The sequence below is a fragment of the Scyliorhinus canicula genome, chromosome 2 (genome assembly GCF_902713615.1).
Source record: "Scyliorhinus canicula chromosome 2, sScyCan1.1, whole genome shotgun sequence".
Classification (NCBI taxonomy): Eukaryota; Metazoa; Chordata; class Chondrichthyes; order Carcharhiniformes; family Scyliorhinidae; genus Scyliorhinus; species Scyliorhinus canicula.
In genome coordinates this window covers 130,458,187-130,480,883 of record NC_052147.1, presented here as the reverse complement: position 1 = coordinate 130,480,883, position 22,697 = coordinate 130,458,187, and the positions used below count along the sequence as shown (strand labels likewise).

Here is a 22,697-nt window from a genome sequence, read left to right as displayed (position 1 = left end):
AGAGGGTGGGTAGGAGAAGGGAGTGTCTCGGACATTTATAAGGAGCTTATGGGGTCGATGGAGACGCAGACCGAGGAACTGAAGCGCAAGTGGGAGGAGGAGCTGGGAGGTGAGATAGAGGATGGTCTATGGGCAGTCGCATTCAGTAAAGTCAACGCGCCAGCAACATGCTCTGCCCGATAGAATTTAAGGTTGTTCATCGGGCTCACATGACAGTGGCCCGGATGAACCGATTCTTTGGGGTGGAGGACAGGTGCGCAAAATGTGCGGGAGGACCGGTGAACCAATATCCACATGTTTTGGACATGTCCAAAGCTTAGGGGATTTTGGCAGGGGTTTGCAGATGTCCACAGTGTTAAAAAAAAGGTTGGCACTGAGTCCAGAGGTGGCGATTTTCAGGGTGTCAGAAGACCCGGGAATCCAGGAGGAGAGAGGCAGACGTTCTGGGCATTGCTTCACTGGTAGCCCGGAGACGGACACGATTAGCATGTAGGGACTCAAAAGCCCCAAAGTCGGAGACCTGGCTATCGGACATGGCTAACTTTCTCTGTTTGGAGAAAATCAAGTCCGCCTTGAGAGGGTCATTGTTAGGGTTCACCCGGAGGTGGCAACCATTCGTTGACCGGGGGGTGTAGTTTAGATTAGAGTAGGGGGTTGGAGGAACCAGTATGAGAGGTAAATGGATTTTGCACTAGGTTTATGGTTTCATTTATATTGTTTATTTGGTTGTTGTTACTGTACCAAAAATACTTCAATAAAATGTTGATTAAAAAAAAGTAGAACTGTTAGCGGAGGTGGTGTGCGCGGGTGTGGGAGGCCATTCGGAGATATGTGGAGATAAACGATACAGGGAAGATTTCGGCAGACATGGTTGAAGGCAGTGGTGAGAGGGGAGTTTATCTCAATACGGGCACACTGGGAGAAAGTTGAGCAGGGGTGGATGGATAGGCTAGTTATGGGGATTCTCCAGACTGACACGAGGTACTCGGAGGTCCTGGAGGCGGGGTTGTTGAAGCAGTGGCAGAAGCTGCAGATGGAGTTTGGGTTGCTATCTACAGGGAAGGCAGTGGGGCTGTTGAGAAAGATGAGAGAGCGGCGGTGTATGAATATGGGGAGAAGGCTAGTAGGATGTTAGCACACCAGCTAAGGAAACGGGAGGCAGCTAGGGAGATTAGGAAAGAAGGGTGGGGAACATGATCTTGAACCCATTGGGGTGAACGGGATGTTTGGGGTATTTTACAGTCGGCTGTACGAGTCGGAACCCCCAGCCGGGGTGGAGGGGATGAGGTGGTTTTTGGAGGGACTGGAGTTTCCAAGGGTGGAAGAAGAGCTGGTGGAGAGCCTAGGGGCCCCAATTGGGCTGTTCAAAGTGGTAATGGGGCTGGAGGCTATGCAGTCGGGTAAGGCCACAGGGCCAGACGGGTACCTGGAGGAGTTTTATAAAAAGTTCTCAGGAGTGCTGGTGGGCCTTGCTAGTAAGGGCATTTAATGAGGCTAGGGGATTTCACAGGCCTCAAGCTCTCTTATCCTGAAGCGGGTTAAGGACCCGGAACAATGTGGGTCATACAGGCCAATCTCCCTTCTAAATGTAGATGTCAAATGGCTGGCCAAGATCATGTCCTCGAGAATAGAGGAGTGTGTGCCAGGGGAGGACCAGACGGGATTTGCGAAAGGGAGCCAACGGCCAACGTCAGAAGGCTGCTGAACGTGATGATGCCCTCCGAGGGGAGGTGAAGGTGATGGTCACCATGGATGCGGAGAAGGCCTTTGATCGACTGGACTGGCAATACCTGTGGGAGGTCCTGGGTCGGTTCGGATTTGAGCAGGGTTTTGTGGACTGGGTCCGGTTGCTGTACCACGCATCGGTGGCTAGTGTGCAGACGAGCCGAGTGAGCTCTGAGTATTTTAGGCTGCACCGGGGTACTGAGGCAGGGATGTCCACTCTTCCCACTGTTGTTTGCCTTGACTATGGAGCCACTTGTAATGGCGCTGAGAGCGTCAAAGGACTGGCAGCGGATAGTGCAGGGGATGGGGAGAGCACAGGGTCTGATAATATGTGGAAGACCTACTTTTGTATATTTCTGACCCGCTGGGGGGAATTGGAGCGATTATGGGGATCCTTGGGAAATTCGGCCGGTTTCCAGGGTACAAATTAAATATGGGCAAAAGAGAGGTCTTTGTGATTCAGGCGAGGAGATTGGAAGGGATGCCTTTCAAGGTGGTGGGAGCAAGTTTTCGGTATTTGGGAATCCAGGTGGCGCGAGAGTGGGAGCAGCTACACAAGTTGAATTTTGGCTCGGTTAAGGGAGCAGATGAAGGAGAACTTTCGAAGGCGGGATATGTAGGGTGGGTGCACAGATGGTAAAGATGATGTTTACCCCAAGATGTTTGTTTGTATTTCAGTGCCTGCCTATTTTTAATCACAAAGGTTTTTTAAAGAGGGGTGAACCTGGTGATCTCTGGGTTCGTAAAGGTGGTGCCGGCTTTGAGGGTGTGGGGACAGTGGCAGAAGCACATGGGAGTGGAGGGAGTGTAGTTATGGGCTCTAATTGTGGCAATCACCGGTTTGTGCCAGGGAGCTAGATGGGGGGTTTCGGAGGTGGCAGCAAGCTGGGAATGGGTTGGGCTGCCAGGTGGGAATGGGTTCCAGTATCTACAGGTGAGGGACTTTGCAGAGGCAGCTTTTGACCTTTCTGCTCCTACCGCCCCAGGGGATACAGGACAAGGTGGGGTCAAAAATGGGAGTGGGGGAGGGGAAGGGTTCGGAAATTTATAAAGAGCTCATGGAATGGGAGGGATCCCCGATAGGGGACGTAAAGCGAAAATGGGAGGAAGAGTTGGGCAAGGAATTAAAGGCGGGATTGTGGGGGGATGCACCGAGTAGTGTTAACGCGTCCTTGTCGTGTGCCAGGCTTAGCCTGATACAATTCAAGGTGGTCCACAGGGCGCACATGTCTGTGCCTTGTATGAGCAGGTTCTTCGAAGGTGTGGAGGATAGTTGTGGTCGGTGTCCACATGTTTTCAGCATATCTGAAGCTTAGGGAATCCTGGCAAGGATTTGCCGATGTCATGTCCACGGTATTGACGGTACGGGTGGTCCTGAGTCCAAAGGTGGCGATATTCAGGATGCCGGAAGACCCAGGAGTCCGGGGGGGGGGGGGGGGGGGGGGGGGGGGGGGGGGGGGCGATGTTGTAGCCTTTGCCTCCCTGGGAGCTCGGAGACAGATCTCATTGGCATGGAGGGATTCCGAACCCCTGAAATCAGGGATTTGGGTTAGTGACATTGCCGGGATTCTCAGGCTCGAGAAGATCAAGTTCACCCTGAGAGGATAGACGTTAGGGTTCGCCCGGAGGTGTTCCTCTTGAAATTGTTAAAAATTTATAAATACCTTAATAAAATGTTTTTTTTTAAAAAAAGGAAAGTGAGTTGAAGTTGTTATTTGGTTGTCGACAGTTTGGGTGAGTTTTATTGTTGGATCGCTGCCTGTGTGTCTATCCCTATCAGGTCCTCTGTATGTTCTGGAGAAAGTTCTTTTTCCTTACTTACAGACTAAAGAAAAAAAATTAAAATCAGTTATTCACCGATGACACTGATTTAAATACTGTGCTTTAAATTCTGCGACCGCTGAATTCAATAAAGAGTGAGGCCGATGTCTATATTCAAATTCTCTTGTGGGGTCCAATGGCAAACAAAATAACAGCAAATGTCACAATGTTAAAGAGACACATGTTCCCTTTTCGCCAGCAATGTTCTGCCCATTCTTCCTGTTTGCGTGGGTTTCCTCCGGATGCTCCGGCTTCCTCCCACGAGTCCTGAATGACTTGCTGTTAGGTGAATTGGACATTCTGAATTCTCCCTCAGTGTACCTGAACAGGTGCTGGAATGTGGCGACTAGGAGCTTTTCACAGTAACTTCATTGCAGTGTTAATGTAAGCCTACTTGTGACAGTAAAGATTATTATAATAAAAATGTTGACTGAATCAAGGCTAAGTGAGGAATGCCTGTACAACTAAAGAATACCACAGGGTGGTGGAACAGAGGCTTGTCACGTGAATTGAGACAAACGCTGGGTCATGCCACAGCTCCAGAGACAGACATCGAAGAGTTAACTCGTGACACTTTTGTGCACTGGAAAGTTGAAAATAGTAGCAAGACAGGTTTCCAGCTGTGTGGAAAGCTAAAATCATACTCCATGCATAACAAGAGTTAAATTACTACCACTCTTGTACTACACAAACAATCTTCACAAATAATAATCGCTTATTGTCATGTCATTATTTTCTGCCTGTGCATATTTATATCATTTATTTGAAGAATTTGTACAGATATGATTAATATCCTTTACATTCATCTAATTGCATTATGATAATTAACTGAATTATTTTATTCGGACCAACAGGTGCACCGATTTCTAATCTTGTCCTCTCTGGCAAGTGTCAAATCAAATAAACTTCTAAAAACGTTTTCTCTTTTTAAAAAAATCAAGCACCAAATTCCTTTTTTTTTCCATTAAGAGGCAACTTAGCCTCTTAACACCTACACTGCACATCTTTGGGTTGTGGGGGTGACCCCATGCAGACACGGGGAGAATGTGCAAACTACTTACGGACAATGACCCGGGACCAGGATTGAACCTCTGCCCTCAGTGCTGTGAAGCAGCAGTGCTAACCACTGCACCACCGTGCAGCCTCCAAATAAAATCAACTTACTAGGTCGGTCTGCCCATGTAGATTCCAGGAGTTGGTGTGTGGGCTCTTTTAGTAATAGAGAAATCCACACGAATTCTACGCCCATCCAATTCCATTCCATTGGCACGTTCTTTAGCCTGCCAAAAGGATCAATTGAAAATCAAGCTTTTGCTCTGGTTATGTGATGGAACAGAAATTTAATAATACTCAAAAATTCACTGCCCCATGTACAGAATCCCAGAATCCTTACTACTTACAGTGCAGAAAGAAACCATTCTTGGAGGCCCATCAAATCTGCACTAGTTCTCTGAAAGAGAATTCTACCAAGTCCCACTCCCCTGCCTTGTCCCCATAACTTTGCGTATCCTTTTTCAAATAGCAATCCAATTCCCCTCTGAATAACTCCATCGGACCTGCCTCCTCCACCCTCAAAATTCCATCCAGGCTTCAACCACCCTCAGGATGAAAGTTTCTTTCCTCACATACTCCTCCTGCTTTTGCCCATTATTTTGAATCAGTGCCCTCTAGTACTTGATGTACTCCCGAGAGGGAGCAATTTCTCACAATTTACTCTGGCCATACCGCTCAGGATTTTGAATATCTCTATCAAATCTCCTCTCAGTCTTTTCTCCAAGGTAAACAGAACCAACCGTTTCAATCTATTCTCATAGGTTACAGTTGTTTATCGCTGGAATCATGCTTGTCAATCTCCTCTGTAATCTCTGCAATGCCTTCACATCCTCAAAGTGTCACACCCAGAACCGGACCCAGCATTCCAGATGAGGCCCAATTGGTGTCTTATACAAATTATGGGTTGGTAATGAAAATTTTCAAGAAGCCCTCTTTTACACGCTTACCTCTTTAGCATCGTCTACATTCTCAAAGTAGACAAAAGAAAAGCCTCTGGAACGATTTGACTGTTGATCATACACGACATTAACCCCTGCAAGCGGACCGTATCTCGAAAAGACCTCTCGCAGATCTCGTTCAGTGGTATACAGACTTAGACCAAACACACCCAGACAGGTGTTAGGGTCTGGGTTAGCCTGCACAGAGAATACACACTGAATTAGTAAAGCAAAGCTCTAAGAGGCAAATTTTCATATTTTCCAGGACTCATTTTGGATCTAATGATGCTTGCATACCATAATTTTATCAATATTCAAAACTAACTGCTACACACCAACATTAAATCTGGGCTCAACGGAGGTACTACCTATAGAGTGAAACGTCCTAAAGGAGTGTGGCCATATGGAGTGTGAATCCTCAGCAGTCCAAATATTTGCAAGTTAGGTGGATTGGCCATACTAAATTGCCCCTTAGTGTCCAAAAGGTTAGGTGGGGTTACTGGGATAGAGTGGAGGCATGGGCTTAAGTAGGGTGCTAAGAAAGAGGGCCGTTGCAGACTTGATGGGCCAAATGGCCTCCTGCAGCACTGTAAATTCTATGACCAAATCTGGGGTCTTAGCAGAAGGGCAAACTGTGTGGACAGAAACCATTAAGGTTTCAGCCCCAAGACCTTTCATCAGAGCTCATCTGACAATAGATCAACCACCCAGTATGGCTTTCTCTAAATAATACCTGACCCAAGTACTTCCACCATTTATCTTCTTTATTCCAGATTTCCAGTATCCACAGTATTGTTTGTGTAAAATCTGACCCTATGGACACCTTTCAAGCTCAATTGAGTCAAATAAATTTGTCGCCCAAGGATTTCAACTCCTCACCACCCACCCACGTGACCCATCTCCACTTGGTTTTCCCGTTAAGCTTCCGGGAGCAGGCACAGCCGTGCAGCAACCCGGCAGGTACCGCATAGGCTGCTCAAAATTTATTCCCTACAAATACCATGTGAGCGCAGTCACTCAAAATGTTTAACACTACTTTGCACTGAAATAGACAGGCCACATCAAAACAAAATTTAGAGCGAATATTGTCCAATTGATCGTCGGATGTTTCTTGTTGGAGCAGAGTGTTGTACATCCAGAATAAAAGACGACTTACATTCATTTAAATTTTTGAAAAAAATGGACCCTATTATTTTTGTTTCCCAATTAAGGGGCAATTTAGCATGGCCAATCCACCTAACCTGCATATCTTTGGGTTGTGGGGTGAAACCCACACAGACACAGGGAGAATGTGCAAACTCCAGTGACCGGGGCTGGGATCGAACCCGGGTCCTCAGCGCTGTAGGCAGCAATGCTAACCACTGCGCCACCATGCCGCCCTGAAGACTTACATTGAAATACTGCTTTTCGCTACTATTGGATGTCCAAAGTAAATTTCATTCAATTAAATACTTTTGAAGTGTCACCACCGTTATTGTAATATAGGAAATTTGTGCTCTACAAGCTCCCACAAACAGCAAAGTGATAATCAACAGATACTCCGCAATTTTGTGATAGCGACGTAGGGATAAATAGTGGCCAAGACACCAGGAATGACTCCCTTGCTCTTTTAAATATGGCCATAGAATCTTTTAGACTCACCAGAGGCGGACGGGACCTCGGTTTAATATCTCACCTGAAAGATGGCAGCTCTGAGTGCAGCACTCCCTCAGTACTGCATTGGAGTGTCAGCCTAGATTGTTGCACTCAAGTTCTGCAACAGGACTAGAACCTGACTGAACAGTTCGGCCAACCAACCTACGGTGGCCATACCCACTATTAAAAGGTCTTGCCATGCAACAGTAACTGGCTGCAAGCTGAAGTACAAAGACCAATAGATAACATTGCAAAAGGTACCTCAACAGGTATATCTGAAATTTAACAAATCCTCTCAAGAAACTGGCCCAAAGCTAATTTAAAGTAACTAAACATTTGGACCATAAACCTTGGGACCATGACCATGAGAATTCAATTCAGAGTTGGTCCTCATCGTAAGTAAATTTTAAAAGCAGATAAATTGAGCATGAAAACAGTTAGCAGCATCAACAAAAGAATTAAAGACTTATGGTTTGTACAGGGCCTTACACAACCACAAGACAAGCTATAAACAATTTAGAATTAACCATGTACTTCGGAACTGTAATAGCTGAATACTATTTGGATGTTTATAACAGGTTACAGCTGTGGAGGAACAATGATGCTAACGGGAACACCGTCACCAGCTTCAGGGCATTTGCTCCCTCCAAAAAGCTAAACACTTCCCAGCCACCCACTAAACATCCCTAGAATATATCTGTTGCACCCAATTTACAGCAACAGCACTTTCCCATTAATTAAGAGGAACAGGAAAGCGAATGGGGGATTTAATGATCGATATATAATAAATTCCCGTTTCCCTGGAAACCCACTGACTTTTTGAACTAACTGTACAGAATGAGCAACAAAGTAATAAAATTTTTACATAAAATATTACAAGTAAACCCAAAATTCGCAAGGTCAAAAAGCTAATTAACTGTTACTCTAGCATGCAGCTAGAACCTTATGAAACTAATTTGTCTCTATATAGCATTCCCATGACATCCCAAAGAGGTCTTCATTTACATCTACCTTTAAAATGCAATCTGTTCTTATGCAGACATATCCACAAAGCTGCCCGACCTTGCAAACCCTCAAATCTCATCTCAAAGCTCCCTTTCCACTCCAAAGCCGTTGAAACTTTTTGCAGCCTCCAAAATCTGTGCCCATCCTTCCATAAAACAGAGTTTCAGTCATTCCACTGAGGTTTCTGTCCCACACAGCAAAACAGTTCTGATCAAAGTCGCACATGACTATTTTAAAAAAAATAAACATTTTATGGAGGTATTTTTGGTACTATAACAACAACACAATAAATAATGTACATGAAAAGGCAGCACGATGGCCTCGTGGCGCTGAGGTCCCAGGTTCGATCCCGGCTCTGGGTCACTGTCCGTGTGGAGTTTGCACATTCTCCCAGTGTCTGCATGGGTTTTGCCCCCACAACCCAAAAATGTGCAGGGTAGGTGGATTGGCCACACTAAATTGCCCCTTAAATTGGAGAAAATAATTGGGTAATCTAAATTTTAAAAAAACAATGTACATGAAACTATAAACATAGTGCAAAAGCCGTCTCCCTCCCTTACAGGTCCCCACCTTTATTAACCCCCTACCCTAAGCTAAACTACACCCCCCCCCCCCAGTCTGCTGACGATTAATTTTCCGCGAAGAAGTCGACGAATGGTTGCACCTCCGGGTGAACCCTAGCAGTGACCCTCTCAAGGCGAACTTGATTTTCTCCAAACAAAGGAAGCTAGCCATGTCCGATAGCCAGGTCTCCGACTTTGGGGACTTTGAGTCCCTCCAAGCTAATCGTATCCGTCTCCAGGCTACCAGGGAAGCAAAGGCCAGAACGTCTGCCTCTTTCTCCTCCTCGATTTCCAGGTCTTCTGACACCCCAAAAATTGCCACCTCTGGACTCAGTGCCACCCTCGTTTTTAACACCGTGGACATGACATCTGCAAACCCCTGCCAAAATCCCCCAAGCTTTGGACTGCCCAGAATGTGGACATAGTTCGCTGTCCCCCCACACATTTTGCGCACCCGTCTTCCACCCCAAAGAATCTGCTCCTCCGGGCCACTGTCATGTGAGCCCAATGAATGACCTTGAATTGTATCAGGCTGAGCTTGGCACATGTTGCGGACACGTTAAGTCTGCACAACGCGTCCGCCCATAGACCATCCTCTATCTCTCCTCCCAGCTCCTCCTCCCACTTGCGCTTCAGCTCCTCAGTCTGTGTTTCCTCTGACCCCGTAAGTTCCTTATAAATATCCGAGACGCTCTCTTCTACCTGAGAGTTGGCTCAAGTTAGAATCAGAGCTTAATGGGAAATGGAATGAGAGTTTGGTCAAGTTAAAAATCAGAGCTTAATGGGAAATGGAATGAGAGTTTGGTCAAGTTAAAAATCAGAGCTTAATGGGAAATGGAATGTCAAGTTTGTATACGTGCATTGTGAAATGAATAGCTTCTGTGAAAAAGCGTTATCACGACCTTGGCTGTCTGGAAAGCCTGTGAACCATTCATGGGAGACTGTAACTGTTTGTGAGAACTACACTCCTCAGGACTGTCGATAAAATCTTGCTATACTATGAAACATGTGAACTAACTATTATTAATGATGGGAAAAAATAATGACATGAAGGAGGGGCGTAATGAGCTAATTGTATGACTAATGATTGAAAGGCTTGAGGGGTTTTGTAAGAATATATAGTCAACTGTAACTTAGAAACATTTGCTTTTTCACTTGCTGTAACTCAGTTACACTTGTGCTGCAGCCCCGCGGTAAATAAAAAGGCTCTTTGAAGTTATCTGGTGTTCGACTGCAAAAATTTAGAATTATCATACCCACCCTCTGGAAACTACCCTGTCCTGAATCCCCCTTAGCGGTAGGAGCGGGAAGGCTGACACCTGTTTACGAACGAAGTCCCGGACCTGCAGATACCCAAATTTGTTCCCCCTCATCAACCCACACTTCTGCTCCAGCTCCCTCATACTCAGAAAGCTCCCTCCTATAAACATATCCCCCATCCTCTCAATCCGGAACCCCCCCCCCCCCCCCCCCCATCCATACTTCCCGGGGCAAACCGGTGATTATTACAGATGGAGGACCAGACCGATGATCCCTCTGCTCCCACATGTGTCCTCCATTGTCCCGACTCTCAGGGCCGCCACCAATACAGGACTGGTGGAGTACCGTGCTGGTGGGAACGACAGAGGCGCAGTTACCAACTGGTGCCCTTGCATGAAGCCACCTCCATACATTCCCATGCCGACTCCTCCCCCATCACCCATTTCCTGATCATGGATATATTCGCCACCCAGTAATAGTTACTAAAATTTGGCAGTGCCAGCCCATACTCTCCCCGACTCCACTCAAGCATTACCTTCCTTATCCGCGGGGTCTTGTCCGCCCAAACAAAGCCAGAGATCACTTTGTTGACCAGTTTAAAAAAGGACCGCGGAATAAAGATGGAGAAACATTGAAACACGAACAGGAATCTCGGGAGGACCATCGTCTTCACCATCTGCACCCTCCCAGCGAATGACAATGGGAGCGTGTCCCATCTCCGAAAATCGTCCTTCATTTGGTCTACTAGCCGGGCCAGATTTAATTTACCCAGCCGTTCCCGTGCCACTTGAATGCCTAGGTACCTAAAGCTTCCCCCTACTCATCTAAATTACAGCTCCCCCAATCGCCTCTCCTGTCCCCTCGCCTGGACCGCAAACATTTCATTTTCCCCCATATTTAGCGTATATCCCGAAAATCAGCTAAATTACCCATGAATCCTCATGATTTATTCCATCCCCTCCAATGGGTCCAATACACACAGAAGCAGGTTGTCTGCATAGAGCGACACTATGTGCCACCCCCTCCCCGAACCAGCCCCTTGTGGCTCTCAGAGCAATTACCAACGGCTCTATTGCTAGTGCGAACAACAGTGGGGAGAGGGGGCACCCGTCTCGTCCCCCGATGCAGTCTAAAATAGTCCAATGTTGTCCTAGTCGTCCGTACACTTGCCACAGGAGCCTGACCCAGTCAATAAAGCCCTGCCCGAATCCGAACCATCCCAGTACCTCCCACAGAATATCCCATTCTACCTGATCAAAAGCCTTTTCTGCATCCATTGCGAGCACTACCTCCACCTGCCGACCTTCCGGGGGCATCACGATCACATTTAACAACCTTCTTACATTGGCCACCAACTGCCTACCCTTAACAAACCCTGTCTGGTCCTCCCCAATAACGTCTGGAACACAATCCTGGAGGACAAAATTTTGGCCAGCAGTTTGTCATCCACTAAAAGACCCATTTGTGTCCCGCTTCAGAATCAGTGAAATTGTGGCCTGTGACATCGTCGGGGGCAGCATCCCTCTTTCCCTTGCCTCATTGAACATCCTCATCAACACCGGCCCCAATATCCCAGAGAACGTTTTATAAAACTCCACTGGACACCCGTCCGGCCCCAGGGCTTTACCAGACTGCATGGTCTTCAGACCATCCACTATCTCTTCCAGCCCGATCGGGGCCCCCAGCCCTTCTACCAGCTCCCCGTCCACCGTAAGAAATTCAGCTTCCCCCAAGAAATGCCTCATCCCCTCCAGCCCCGCAGGGGGTCCGACCTATACAGCTCACTGTAGAAATCCCTAAGCACCTTATTCACCCCCTGCTGAATCTCCAACCAGGTTCCCATCTCCGTCATTTACTTTCCCTATCTCCCTCCCTCTTTCTGAGCTGTTGTGCAAGTATTCTGCTGGCCTTCTCTCCATACTCACAGATCACCCTCCTCGCCTTTCTCAGCTGCTCCACCGCCCCCAGTCCTTCCCAGATTTTCACTGCTTATATTTCCCCCCCCGTCGTTGACCTGCAGGTAGTTCTAAATACATTTTCTCAGCTGCTCACACACCCCTCCGTCAGCCAAAAGTCCCACATCTAACCTCCAGTGCGGGCGCTGGTTACTGTCTTTACTAACCTACAGGTCAACCCAGTGCGGAGCATGGTCTGAGATTGTGACTGCCAAGAAACCGTGTCCACCATCCCAGCCAGCAAGCCCCTGCTCAAAAATGAAGAAATGGATCCGAGAGTACACTTGAAAAATGAAATAAATGAAAATCGCTTATTGTCACAAGTAGGCTTCAAATGAAGTTACTGTGAAAAGCCCCTAGTCACCACATTCCGGCACCTGTCTGGGGAGGCTGGTACGGGAATCGAACATTGCTGCTGGCCTGCTTTAAAAGCCAGTGATTTAGCCCAGTGAGCTAAACCAGCCACTTTATGCACGTGTGAATAGAAGGAGAACTCCTTCACCCGTGGCTGCCCAAATCTCCATGGGTCAAACCCCCCCCCCCCCCCTCCCCAAATCTGTTCCATGAACCTTTTTGTTCCTTTGCCATTGATGGCACCCTGCCCGTTTTCGAGCCAGGGCCCAAGCCAGGGTCAATAACTGTGTTGAAGCCCCATCCCATGACCAATCTGTGAGAGTCCAGGTCCGGTATCTTCCCCACCATCCTCTTTATAAACTCCACATCATCCCAATTTGGCACATACACATTTACTAATATCACCTGCATCACCTCCAGTTTCCCACTGACCATAATGTACCGACCTCCCACATCCGAAACTATTCGACCCGCCTCAAACACCACCCACTTATTGATCAGGATCGCGATCCCTCTAGTCTTTGAATCCAGTCCCAAGTGAAAGACCTGACTGACCCAGCCTTTCCTCAGTCTAATCTGGTCAGTTACTGTAAGGTGCGTCTCCTGCAACATTACCACGTCCGCCTTCAATCCCCCAAGATGCGCGAATACGTGCCCTCTTGACCGGCCCACTTAACCCTCTAACATTCCAGGTGATCAGCCTAATTGGGGGGGGGGGGGGGGGGGGGGGCTCATTTGCCCCCCCCCCCCCCCCCCCCCCCCGCTGATCAGCCATCCCTTTTTTTGGGCCTGCCTCCAGCCCACGCTCCGTGCCTCCACCGGCCCGCCCCCCAGGCAGCCTTCGCCCCCAACCTCCTCTCTGTCCCATGGCCCAAGTCCCTCCCTCGTCTGCAAAACATCCCCCCCCCCCCCCCAATCTCCAGTAACAACACTGTAACCCAACCCCTTTGATAAACCAAACATATGCACACCCCCCACTGCGCTTCAGTGAGCTAGCCCACCCAGCTAGCTGGGTGGCCCCCCCACCCCGAGCGCCAGATTTTCTCCCACCTATTGTTCCCTCCACTCCCTCCCGCGCCGCTCATACAAACATTCTCTAACATCAAACAATCCCCACACAATTGCACAATAAAAAGGCACCAAAATTTAAACAAGCACACCTCCATCCCCCAACAGTGCAAATGAAAACCTTAATGCACTCAACTCTGCCACTGCTCCCAAATCAATACAGAACGAAAAAGAGAAACTTTGGGACGGAGAAACAAAAAGAAAAAAAAAACATGAGCATTGCAGCAAAAGTTCTCAGTCCACCACCAGTCCTTTCCTTTTCACCAAGTCCAGCACGTCCTCAGGTGACCCGAAGTAAAAGTGCTGTTCCTCGTACGTGACCCAGAGACAGGCCAGATACAGCAGCCCAAACTTCACCTTTTTCTTAAAAAGGATGGACCCAATCTGGTTGAAGCCTGCTCTTCTCCTGGCCACCTCTACACTCAGGTCCTGGTAGACCCGCAGGATACTGTTGTCCCACTTACAGCTCCATATCTGCTTGGCCCACTGTAGAATGCGCTCCTTATCCAAGTACCTGTGGAATCTCACCACCATTGCCCTCGGGGGGGTCTCCCGTTGGCAGCTTCCTCACGAGTGCTCTGTGAGCCCTGTCCACCTCCAAAGTCGGGAGAATGCCCCACCCCCAGCAGCTTCTCAAACGTATCTGCGATGTACGCCCCAGCGTGCGCTCCTTCGGACCCCTCCGGGAGCCCAATGATTCTCAAGTTCTGCCAGCAGGACCTATTCTCTAGGTCCTCCACCTTCTCCAGGAGCTTCTTCTGCTGGTGTCTGAGCGTCCCCACCTCCAACTCCACCGCAGTTTGATGTTCCTCCTGCTCAGCCAGCGCCTTCTCCACCTTCTGGATCGCCCGATCTTGGGCGTCCAATCTAAGCTCCAGCCGCTCAATCGACCCTTTTATAGGGTCCAAGGAGTCCCGTTACTGCTTAGCAAAGCCTTCTGAATAACTTGCATCAGCTGCTCCGTTGATTGCTGGGTCGACAAACCAGAGATCTGGTCCTCCGCCATGCGGTCTCCTGCTGCAGCTTCAGCCCAAGCTTCTCGGTCTTTCTGTTTCTGCCTTTACGAGCAGTTCTGGTCCTTCTCTCCATGCACCGGTGTGGGAACTCAGTACACAATTGCCTCTGTCTTCAGTTTTACAGTTCAAGTCCAGTAGAAAAACGGGGGGAAAGGTCCAAACGTGCAACGCGAGCCAGAGCTATCAAATGTGTGACTTACTCCTACATAGCCGCCACTGGAAGTCACAAATATTTAACTATTAGCATTGACAAACAACCCTTCTTCACCCGTTTGAATCAGTCAGCAAATAGCTGACCACACCATCCTCCAAACCTCATCACTGCCATTCAGCTGGGCGGGACTACTCCCACCGTATCTACCTAATGGCCACCAGACAGTATCACTTGCAATCGTTTATTTTATCCTTCCTGCAGCATTACCTCTGGTGTCCATGGATTTGTCCTTGACCCCTATTTTTCGGGCTGCAAATGACGACATCAGCAACATAATTCAAAAAAAAGTGTTAGCTTCCACATGTACGATGTCAATACCTCTACCTCATCACCACCTCTCTTGCTCAACTCCTCCAATGTTGCTAAATTATCTGGCTGCTTATCAGCATCAGTACTGGATGAGGAGGCAGTTCTTCTAATTAAATACTAGGATGACTGAGCCATCATCTTGAATCCCTGCCCCATTCCCTGCCAACAGAATAAAACTAAACGAGACTGTTTACAACAATGGTGTTATATTTGATCCCAAGATGAGCTATCAACCACATATCTGTGCCATCACCAAAACCATTTGTTTCCCACCTCTATTACATTAGCTGAGGAAGTTGGACAATCTGCTGCTGAAACTCATTCACTTTGTCACCTCTAGACCTGACTATTCATTTGCATCCATGCACATAAGGAGATAGAGGAGGCACTATTCCATACATGGAATAATCTGTTAAACAAAATAATAATGCCAGAGGACCAAAGGGCCATTAATTTGATTCCTAATTTTTTTTTAAATGAGGTTAAACAAATACAGGGAACTACAGGCAGATCAGCTGAACATCAATGGTAGGAACAATGTCATTCTTACTCAAATCATCTGGAGGCTAAAGATAGTCAGCACACATTGTTGCCACACGGCACTGAGGACCCGGGTTTGCTCCCAGCCCTGGGTCACTGCTCAGGTGGAGTTTGCACATTCACCCAGTGTCCGTGTGGGTCTCACCTCCACAACCCAAAGATGTGCAGGGTAGGTGGATTGGCCACACTAAATTATCCCCTAATTGGAAAAAAAAAGCATTGGATACTTAAAATTTATTTTTAAAAAGTCAGCACCGATTCCAAAAGTGAAGTTCTTTGATGAACCTTACTGAATTCTTCAAAGAAACAGAAAGTAGATAAAGGTAATGAAGTCCTCCCACAAGTTTAATGCTGTTAGGTAATTTGGACATTCTAAATTCTCCAGTGTACTCGAACAGACGCCAAAATGCCAGCGACTTGGGGCTTTTCACAGTAACTTCATTGCAGTGTTAGCGCAAGTCTACTTGTGACAATAAAGATTATATAGATGTAATGTATTTGAATTTTCAATAGCTTTTGATGTGGTATCACATAGTAGTCATGACTACAGTCAGAATAAGGTATTCAGAAAAGTACCAGAATAGGCTGTAAGTTAGCGACAAAATGAACAGTCACGGTTAAAAGATAGTTATTCAGACTCGCAAAAGGTGGGAAGTGGCAACGGCCCTTGTGGAATACTGTGCACCATTTACATAAACAATATGGACTTGGGAATCAAAGTACAATTTAAATTTTTTGCAGATGATATCCAATTGCGGGGGTGTAGTTCAAACAGAACTGCAACAAAATACAGACGACGTTGAAATAACTTGCAGAATGTGTATGCAATTATCAAATGAACTTCAATATAGACAAACAGAGTTGATAGATTTTGGAATAGGTCACCATTTCCGAGAAAAATAAGTGCCCAAATGTGGTGGAGGAACAGAGGCATGGACTGTAAACAGTTCAAGGCAGTGCTCACCACCACCTTCTCAAGGACAAGTAGGAACAGGCAACAAATGTTGGCACAGCCAGCAAAGAACACATTCTGTGAAAGAATTTTTTTAAAACCCGAGGGTTCAACACACATTAAAAGTAGCAATGCAGGTTAATATGGTCGTAAAACAGCAAAGAAAGCACTGCCGTTCATTTCAAGAGGGACAAAATTGAAAATCAGAAGGCTCATGTTAAATTTGTATAGAAATTGAGAGTCCTGCCTGGACAGAGGCACTGGTGAAGGAGCAATAAAGATTTACTAGAATGATATGGGGAGGCAGTGACATAGTGGCATAATCACTGGACGAGCAATCCAGAGGCCCAGGATAATGCTCTAAGGACCATATTCCTGGTAGATGGTGAAATTTGAATTCAATAAAAATATAGATTTATAAGTCTAATGATTGTGAAACAACGGTTGATTGTTGTAAAAACCCATCAGTTTCACTAATGTCCTTGAGGGAAGGAAATCTGTCACTTACCCGATTAGGCCTATGTGTGACTCCAGACCCACAGCAATGTGGTTAACTCTTAAATGTATTTAGGGATGGGCAATAAATGCTGGTCCAGCCAGTGACACCCACGCCCCATGAACAAATTAAAAAAATTACAGAACCAACTTATAACCATCAGGAAATATTGACAGAAGCTTCCTTACTTAGAAAATAAAACAACTGAGAGGAGCCCTAATGGGCGTTCTTCATTTTGAAAGGATTTGTAGGCTAAATTGTTTCTAACGGAATACAAGAACGAGAGGCCATAATAATAGACAGTCACCAATAAATCAAACTGGGGCATTCGGGAAAAACCTTTTTACTCTGTTTTTGGAATGGAAAACTCGCTACCACACTGTAATTGAGGCAAACAGCATAGAAGCATTTAAGAGGATTTGAGATAAGCATACGGAGAAGGAAATGGAAGGATATTTGAGGTTAGATGAAGAATGGGAGGAAGCGTGAATGGAGCAAAAAGCTCCTGCATGAACACAAATATATACGAAGGGACCATAGGACTCCAAAAATAAATGTAGATTTGCTTCATACCCGATTGCCAATATGACGCCTTCGATTTGACATAGGAGATCGACTATGGCTGCGGCGGCGCCTATAATCAGGGCTATAGGATCTGCTCCTGGATCTCCTACGCCGAGAACGTGAACGGGATCGAGACCTTGAATAACGCCTGCGAGAACTCCTCCTGGATACAGACCTAGAAAATCAGTGCATTGTTAGTTTGAGATACAAATGGCAGTTATTCTGAACAGAGAAGGAAAGTTGATGGGGCAAGAAGGTTTTCTTTGCTTCAATCTTTTATGAAGAAAAATATTCAGATATTTTTACATTAAAAAAAAAGCTTTTACAATTTGCCTTTTTCTGATTTATTGTCCAAAGTCATTTTGAGATATTACTCTGACGAAGAGCCTATGAACTCAAAACATTAATTCTTTCTCTCCTGATCGATCTCTCAGGCCGGCTGAGTTTTTCCAGCAGCCTCTGTTCATTTGAGATACCACTGATGGGGTGTATACCATACACTTCAGCAAGGACTAGAGGCATGCTTTCCTGGGATCAGGCAGTTCCAGACTGGCCTTCAATCCAGTCCAAATACAAAATGAGGAATGTCATACAAAATCCCCACCTCCTGGATTAAAGACAACTTTATCCCAGTCAACAAGTGCTAAGGAGGTTAGTTTAACTTTTTAAAAATATCATATGCATCAACATTTTGGTGACATAGTTTGAAAAGACAGCATTCCCGTAAATAGGATCAAAATACTGCACATACTTTGACACAAATGTCCACCCATCTTCAAACAATTAATTTCCTCAAGTTGTGCTGACAGATAGTGTGCAACTTAAATTATGATCACTTCAGTTAAGGCATTTGAAATTTCACCTGTATACCTAAATCTAGGTTATCAATGTACATCAGAGAATAATAGTTTTTATACCAACCTCTGGGAAACACCATTGTATACTCCCCTTCAGTCTGAACAAGCAAACATTCACCATAACTTGCTTTCTGTCCTTGAGCCAATTTTGTATCCACAACACCCATGTTCCTCTAACCCCATGCATTTCAGTTACACTAATAAGTGGTATTTTATCCAATGGCTTTGAAAGTATTTAAAACATCAACTGCTTTACCTTAATCAAATTTCTCAAGTTACTTCATTAGAGACCAAGCTAGTCAAATACAATTTGCTGTTAACAAATCTGTGCTCTCATCTATTAAACTATTCTTTTACAGGAACCAATTAACTTTGGTCCATCGAGGGCAGCACGGTGGCACAGTGGTTAGCACTGCCGCCTCACGACCCTGAGGTCCCAGGTTCGATCCTGGCTCTGGGTCACTGTCCATATGGAGTTTGCACATTCTCCCCGTCTGCGCCTGGGTTTCACCCCCACAACCCAAAGATGTGCAGATTTGGTGGATTGGCCATGCTAAATTGCCCCTTAATTGGAGAAATAATAATGGTAATTGGATACTATACTCCAAGTTTTTAAAAACGATTATATTCATTGGAGATCAGAAGAATAGGGATCTTATAGAAATTTATAAAATTCAAACATGATTAAACAGGGTAGATTCAAAAAGAATGTTTCCAATGGTGGGGGAGTCCAGATCTAGGGGTCACAATAGAGGATAAGCCCCTGTGCTTTGTTTCATGCCTTCTTTGGGATCCCTTCTCTTTCCCCTCCCTTTTCTCCCTCTTCCCCCCCCTCACCTTTCTCCCACTCCCCCCACCCCCGCCTTTCTCCCACTCCTCTCTCTCCCCCCCCGTCTTTCTCCCACTCCTCCCCCGCCACCGCCCCCCAATCTCTCACTCTCCCTAGTTGTTGCTTGCCTTGAACAGGTCTTGGGACAGGCTGATGAATGGACCCCCCCCCCCCCCCCCCCCCCCAAAACTTTGTAGAAGCCCTTATCTGACCCTTGGATAGTGTACTTTTCCAGGTGGAGAAACTCCGGCAGGTCTGCCAGCCAGTCTGCAGCTGTAGGTGGTGCTGCCGATTGCCAGCCGAACAGGATTCTACGACATGCAATTAGGGATGCAAAAGCAAGAGCGTCGGCCCTCTTCGCCATTAAAAGATCTGGTTGGTCCGATATCCTGAAGACTGCCACTCTCGGACACAGCTCCACCCTCATTCTCACAGACTTGGACATCGCCTCAAAGGAGGAGTATAAACACTGGCATGGGCAGGTCGCTCGGCCATATATCCTATGAAATTGAGGAACTATTGTGCTAATGGATTTATATTGCAGGCCAGCAAATAGGGGAAAGGAGATTAAAGAGCCTGCCTTCTCCCATAATCCCTGAACTCCTTATTAATCAAGAACAGATTCACCACCTTCTGGTTGAAGAAATTTCTCCTCATCTCTGTTTTAAAGGATTGTCCCATTAGTCTGAGGTTGTGCCCTCGAATTCTAGTTTTTCCAACCAGTGTGAACATCCTCTCCACGTCCACTCTACACAGGCATGACGTATCCTGCAAGTTTCAATCAGATCTCCCCATATCCTTAACTCCACCCCAGAGTCCTTGTATGACAAGCCCTTCATTCTTGTAAAGCTTCTCTGCACCCCCGCAAAGGTCAACACATCCTTCTTTAGATATGGGGCCCAAAATTGCTCTCAATATTCCAAATAGGATCTGACCAGAGCCTTATACAGCCTCAGCAGTACATCCCTACTCTTGTATTTTAGCCCTCTCGACATGAATGCTAACATTGCATTTGCCTTCCTAACGGCCGACTGAACCTACATGCTAACCTTAAGGGAATCTTGAACTGGGACTCCTAAGTCCCTTTGTGCTTCTGATTTCCGAGCCCTTTCCCCATTTAGAAAATAGAGTATGCCTCTTTTTCCTAACCAAGTGCAGAATCTCTCATGTTTCCACAGTGGATTCCATCTGCCACTTCTTTGCTCACTCTCCCAGCCTGCCCAGGTCCTTATGTATCCTCCCCACTTCCTCAACACTACCTGTCCCTCTTTGTATCCCATATCTTTGTATCATTTGCAAACTTAGCAACAATGCCCTCAGTTCCTTCTCCCAGCGGAAGACCACTAGCCACCAACTGTCAGCCTGAAATAGACACCTTTATCCCCACACTCTACCTTCTTCCAGTCAGCTAATCCTCAGTAAGTCCTGGATCCTGTAGGCCTTTTTTCAAAAACTATTAACAATTTCCCAATATACCATCTTTACATCCATCTATGGACAAAACTTAATATTTAAACCTTCCACCCGCTCCAAGCCCCCAAAAAACAACCAATCCCCTCCCTCCCCATAACATCTGTCAGCAACCAACTCTCTGAAAACAACAAACTGCCTGAAATAGAAAATAAATGGCTGCCACCTTAGGTAGAACCTTTCAGCCAACCCTCTCATTGTAAACTTTATTTTTTCATGTACAAAAGCTCCATTAGGTTGCTTAACATAACCACAGCACTGGGCCAAAAACTTTCAAGCAAACAAAAGTCGACTTCAGGCTATTAAAGAAGGGAAGGCAAAAATATCACCTTCGCCCCTGTCTGCAACTCCATTAACTCTGGGATCCCAAAATTAGCCACCAAAGGCCATAGTTCCCAAATCAGCCCCAAGAATTCTTGACATGGTGCTGAAGGAGACCCAGACGTTCACGAGCTGAATACAGGACCAAAACGTGTGTGAGAGATGCGCCGGGCCCTCGAGAGCACTGCTCATACCTGTCCCATCAGCAAAAACCCACACATTGGTGCCCAAGTCACGTGTGCCCTATGCACCACCTTGAATTGAATCAGGCTAAGTCTATTGCACGAGCTAGAGCCGACTCTATATAGAGCCTCGTTCCGCACCCCTCCCTCAAACTCCAGGCCCAACTACTCCTCCCATTTCCTTTTAACTCATCCAACAGGATCTACTCAGTAGACACCAGCTGGCCATAGATCTCAAACATCCTCCCCGCTATCAACCAGCGAAGGAACTGTCCATCAAAGATGGTGGCGGCAGCAGAGAGATTCCATTGCTGACATTTAGGTGGAGGTCACATGTTGGGCGTCTCCTGCTAGAAGGATAGTCTGTGAATGAGTTGGTGTGTGAAGTTGTAAGGAAGGTGTGCAATGTCAAAGACCCAGAAGAAGGGCGCTGGAAAGAAGGGTACGAGCGAAAATCCACCGTCGAGTGAGGCTGAGTCCTGAGGGAAGGACGATGGCAGGGCTGGGTCGATGGTAGGGCTGCTCCGCTCATGGTGGAAACTCTGACCCGAGGTGATGTCGATGGAGCTAGAGAGGCTGTTTGCCAAGCACATGGGGCGCTGTGGAGGAAGATGATGACTGCGATGAAAGAGTGGGTGGAGGAAGCGATTGCTCCGGTAAAGGCGGCAGTAATGAGGATGTCAGTCGAGGTGTGGGAGAAAGGAGGGGGTAAAGGGAGTGGAGGAGGCATTGTCGCAACACAGCGACCAGTTTACCTCGATGGGTGAGAAGTTGTGGAGGGTGGCAGAGGTCAACAAATGGCTCAGGGCTAAGATGGAGGACAGGTCAAAGAGGCAAAATCTGAATTGTAGTCCTGTCCGAGGGGGTTGAGGGTCCAAGTATTTCGCAAAGTTGTTTGCGGAGTTGATGGGGATGGGGATGGGGGGTTCTGTTTATTGAAATGGAAGGTTTGTTTGATGTATTTTTTTATGGATGCGCTCTGTGTTCCTTGGTATAAGGGAGGTGGATTATTTTTGGGGCACGTGGGGCTGGGTGACTGAGGAAGGCAGGAGAGAGGGGGTGGGCTCTGACGGATCCCATCGCAGTAGCAAACGAAGATTGGCTGGTGAACGGGAGTGTGGTGGGGGAAGGGGCCGTGCTTGTTGGAAGCCCAGTCCAGCAGGTTTTAATGAACTTGGGAGGTGAGGTGTGAATGGTGGGGGGAGTGGATCGACACTGCGAGATGTTTGCAAGAGGAAGTGGATGGGGGATTCTGGGAAGGTGTGGTGGTGGTGGTGAGGAGAGAGGGAGAGAGAGAAAAAAAAAAAGAGAAATCGACAGTGAGGATGGGGTGGACCCGAGGTAATGGATAGGAGGGGCGGGAGGGTGAGAACCCCCCCCCCCCCGTTAGAATGGTGATGTGGAATGTGAGGGGATTAGGGAGACCGGTGAAGAGAGCAAGAGTTTTCGCACACTTGAGAGTTTAAAAGCTGCTGTGGTGATGATGTAGCAGACCCATTTGAGGGTGAAGGATCAGGTGAGGCTTAGGAAGGGTTGGGCGTGTCTTGTGTTTCATTAGGGATTCAATAGT

At 46.9% G+C, this 22,697-nt stretch overlaps 1 protein-coding gene across 13 annotated transcripts in view; it reads right to left on the bottom strand.

Moving 5' to 3' along the window:
- tra2b (transformer 2 beta homolog) overlaps positions 1 to 22,697 on the bottom strand; it is a 62,687-nt gene that overhangs the window by 17,423 nt on the left and 22,567 nt on the right. For 10 of the 13 annotated variants that reach the window (XM_038786743.1, XM_038786779.1, XM_038786788.1 and 7 more), the window contains 2 exons: positions 17,478 to 17,643; positions 4,711 to 4,826 (listed from right to left, as the gene is read on the bottom strand). In XM_038786743.1, the coding sequence (XP_038642671.1) occupies positions 4,711 to 4,826; positions 17,478 to 17,643 (282 nt within the window). Of the gene's footprint in view, positions 1 to 4,710; positions 4,827 to 5,546; positions 5,736 to 17,477; positions 17,644 to 22,697 lie in introns of all 13 variants that reach the window. The other 3 variants (XM_038786699.1, XM_038786705.1, XM_038786711.1) reach the window with 1 other exon arrangement.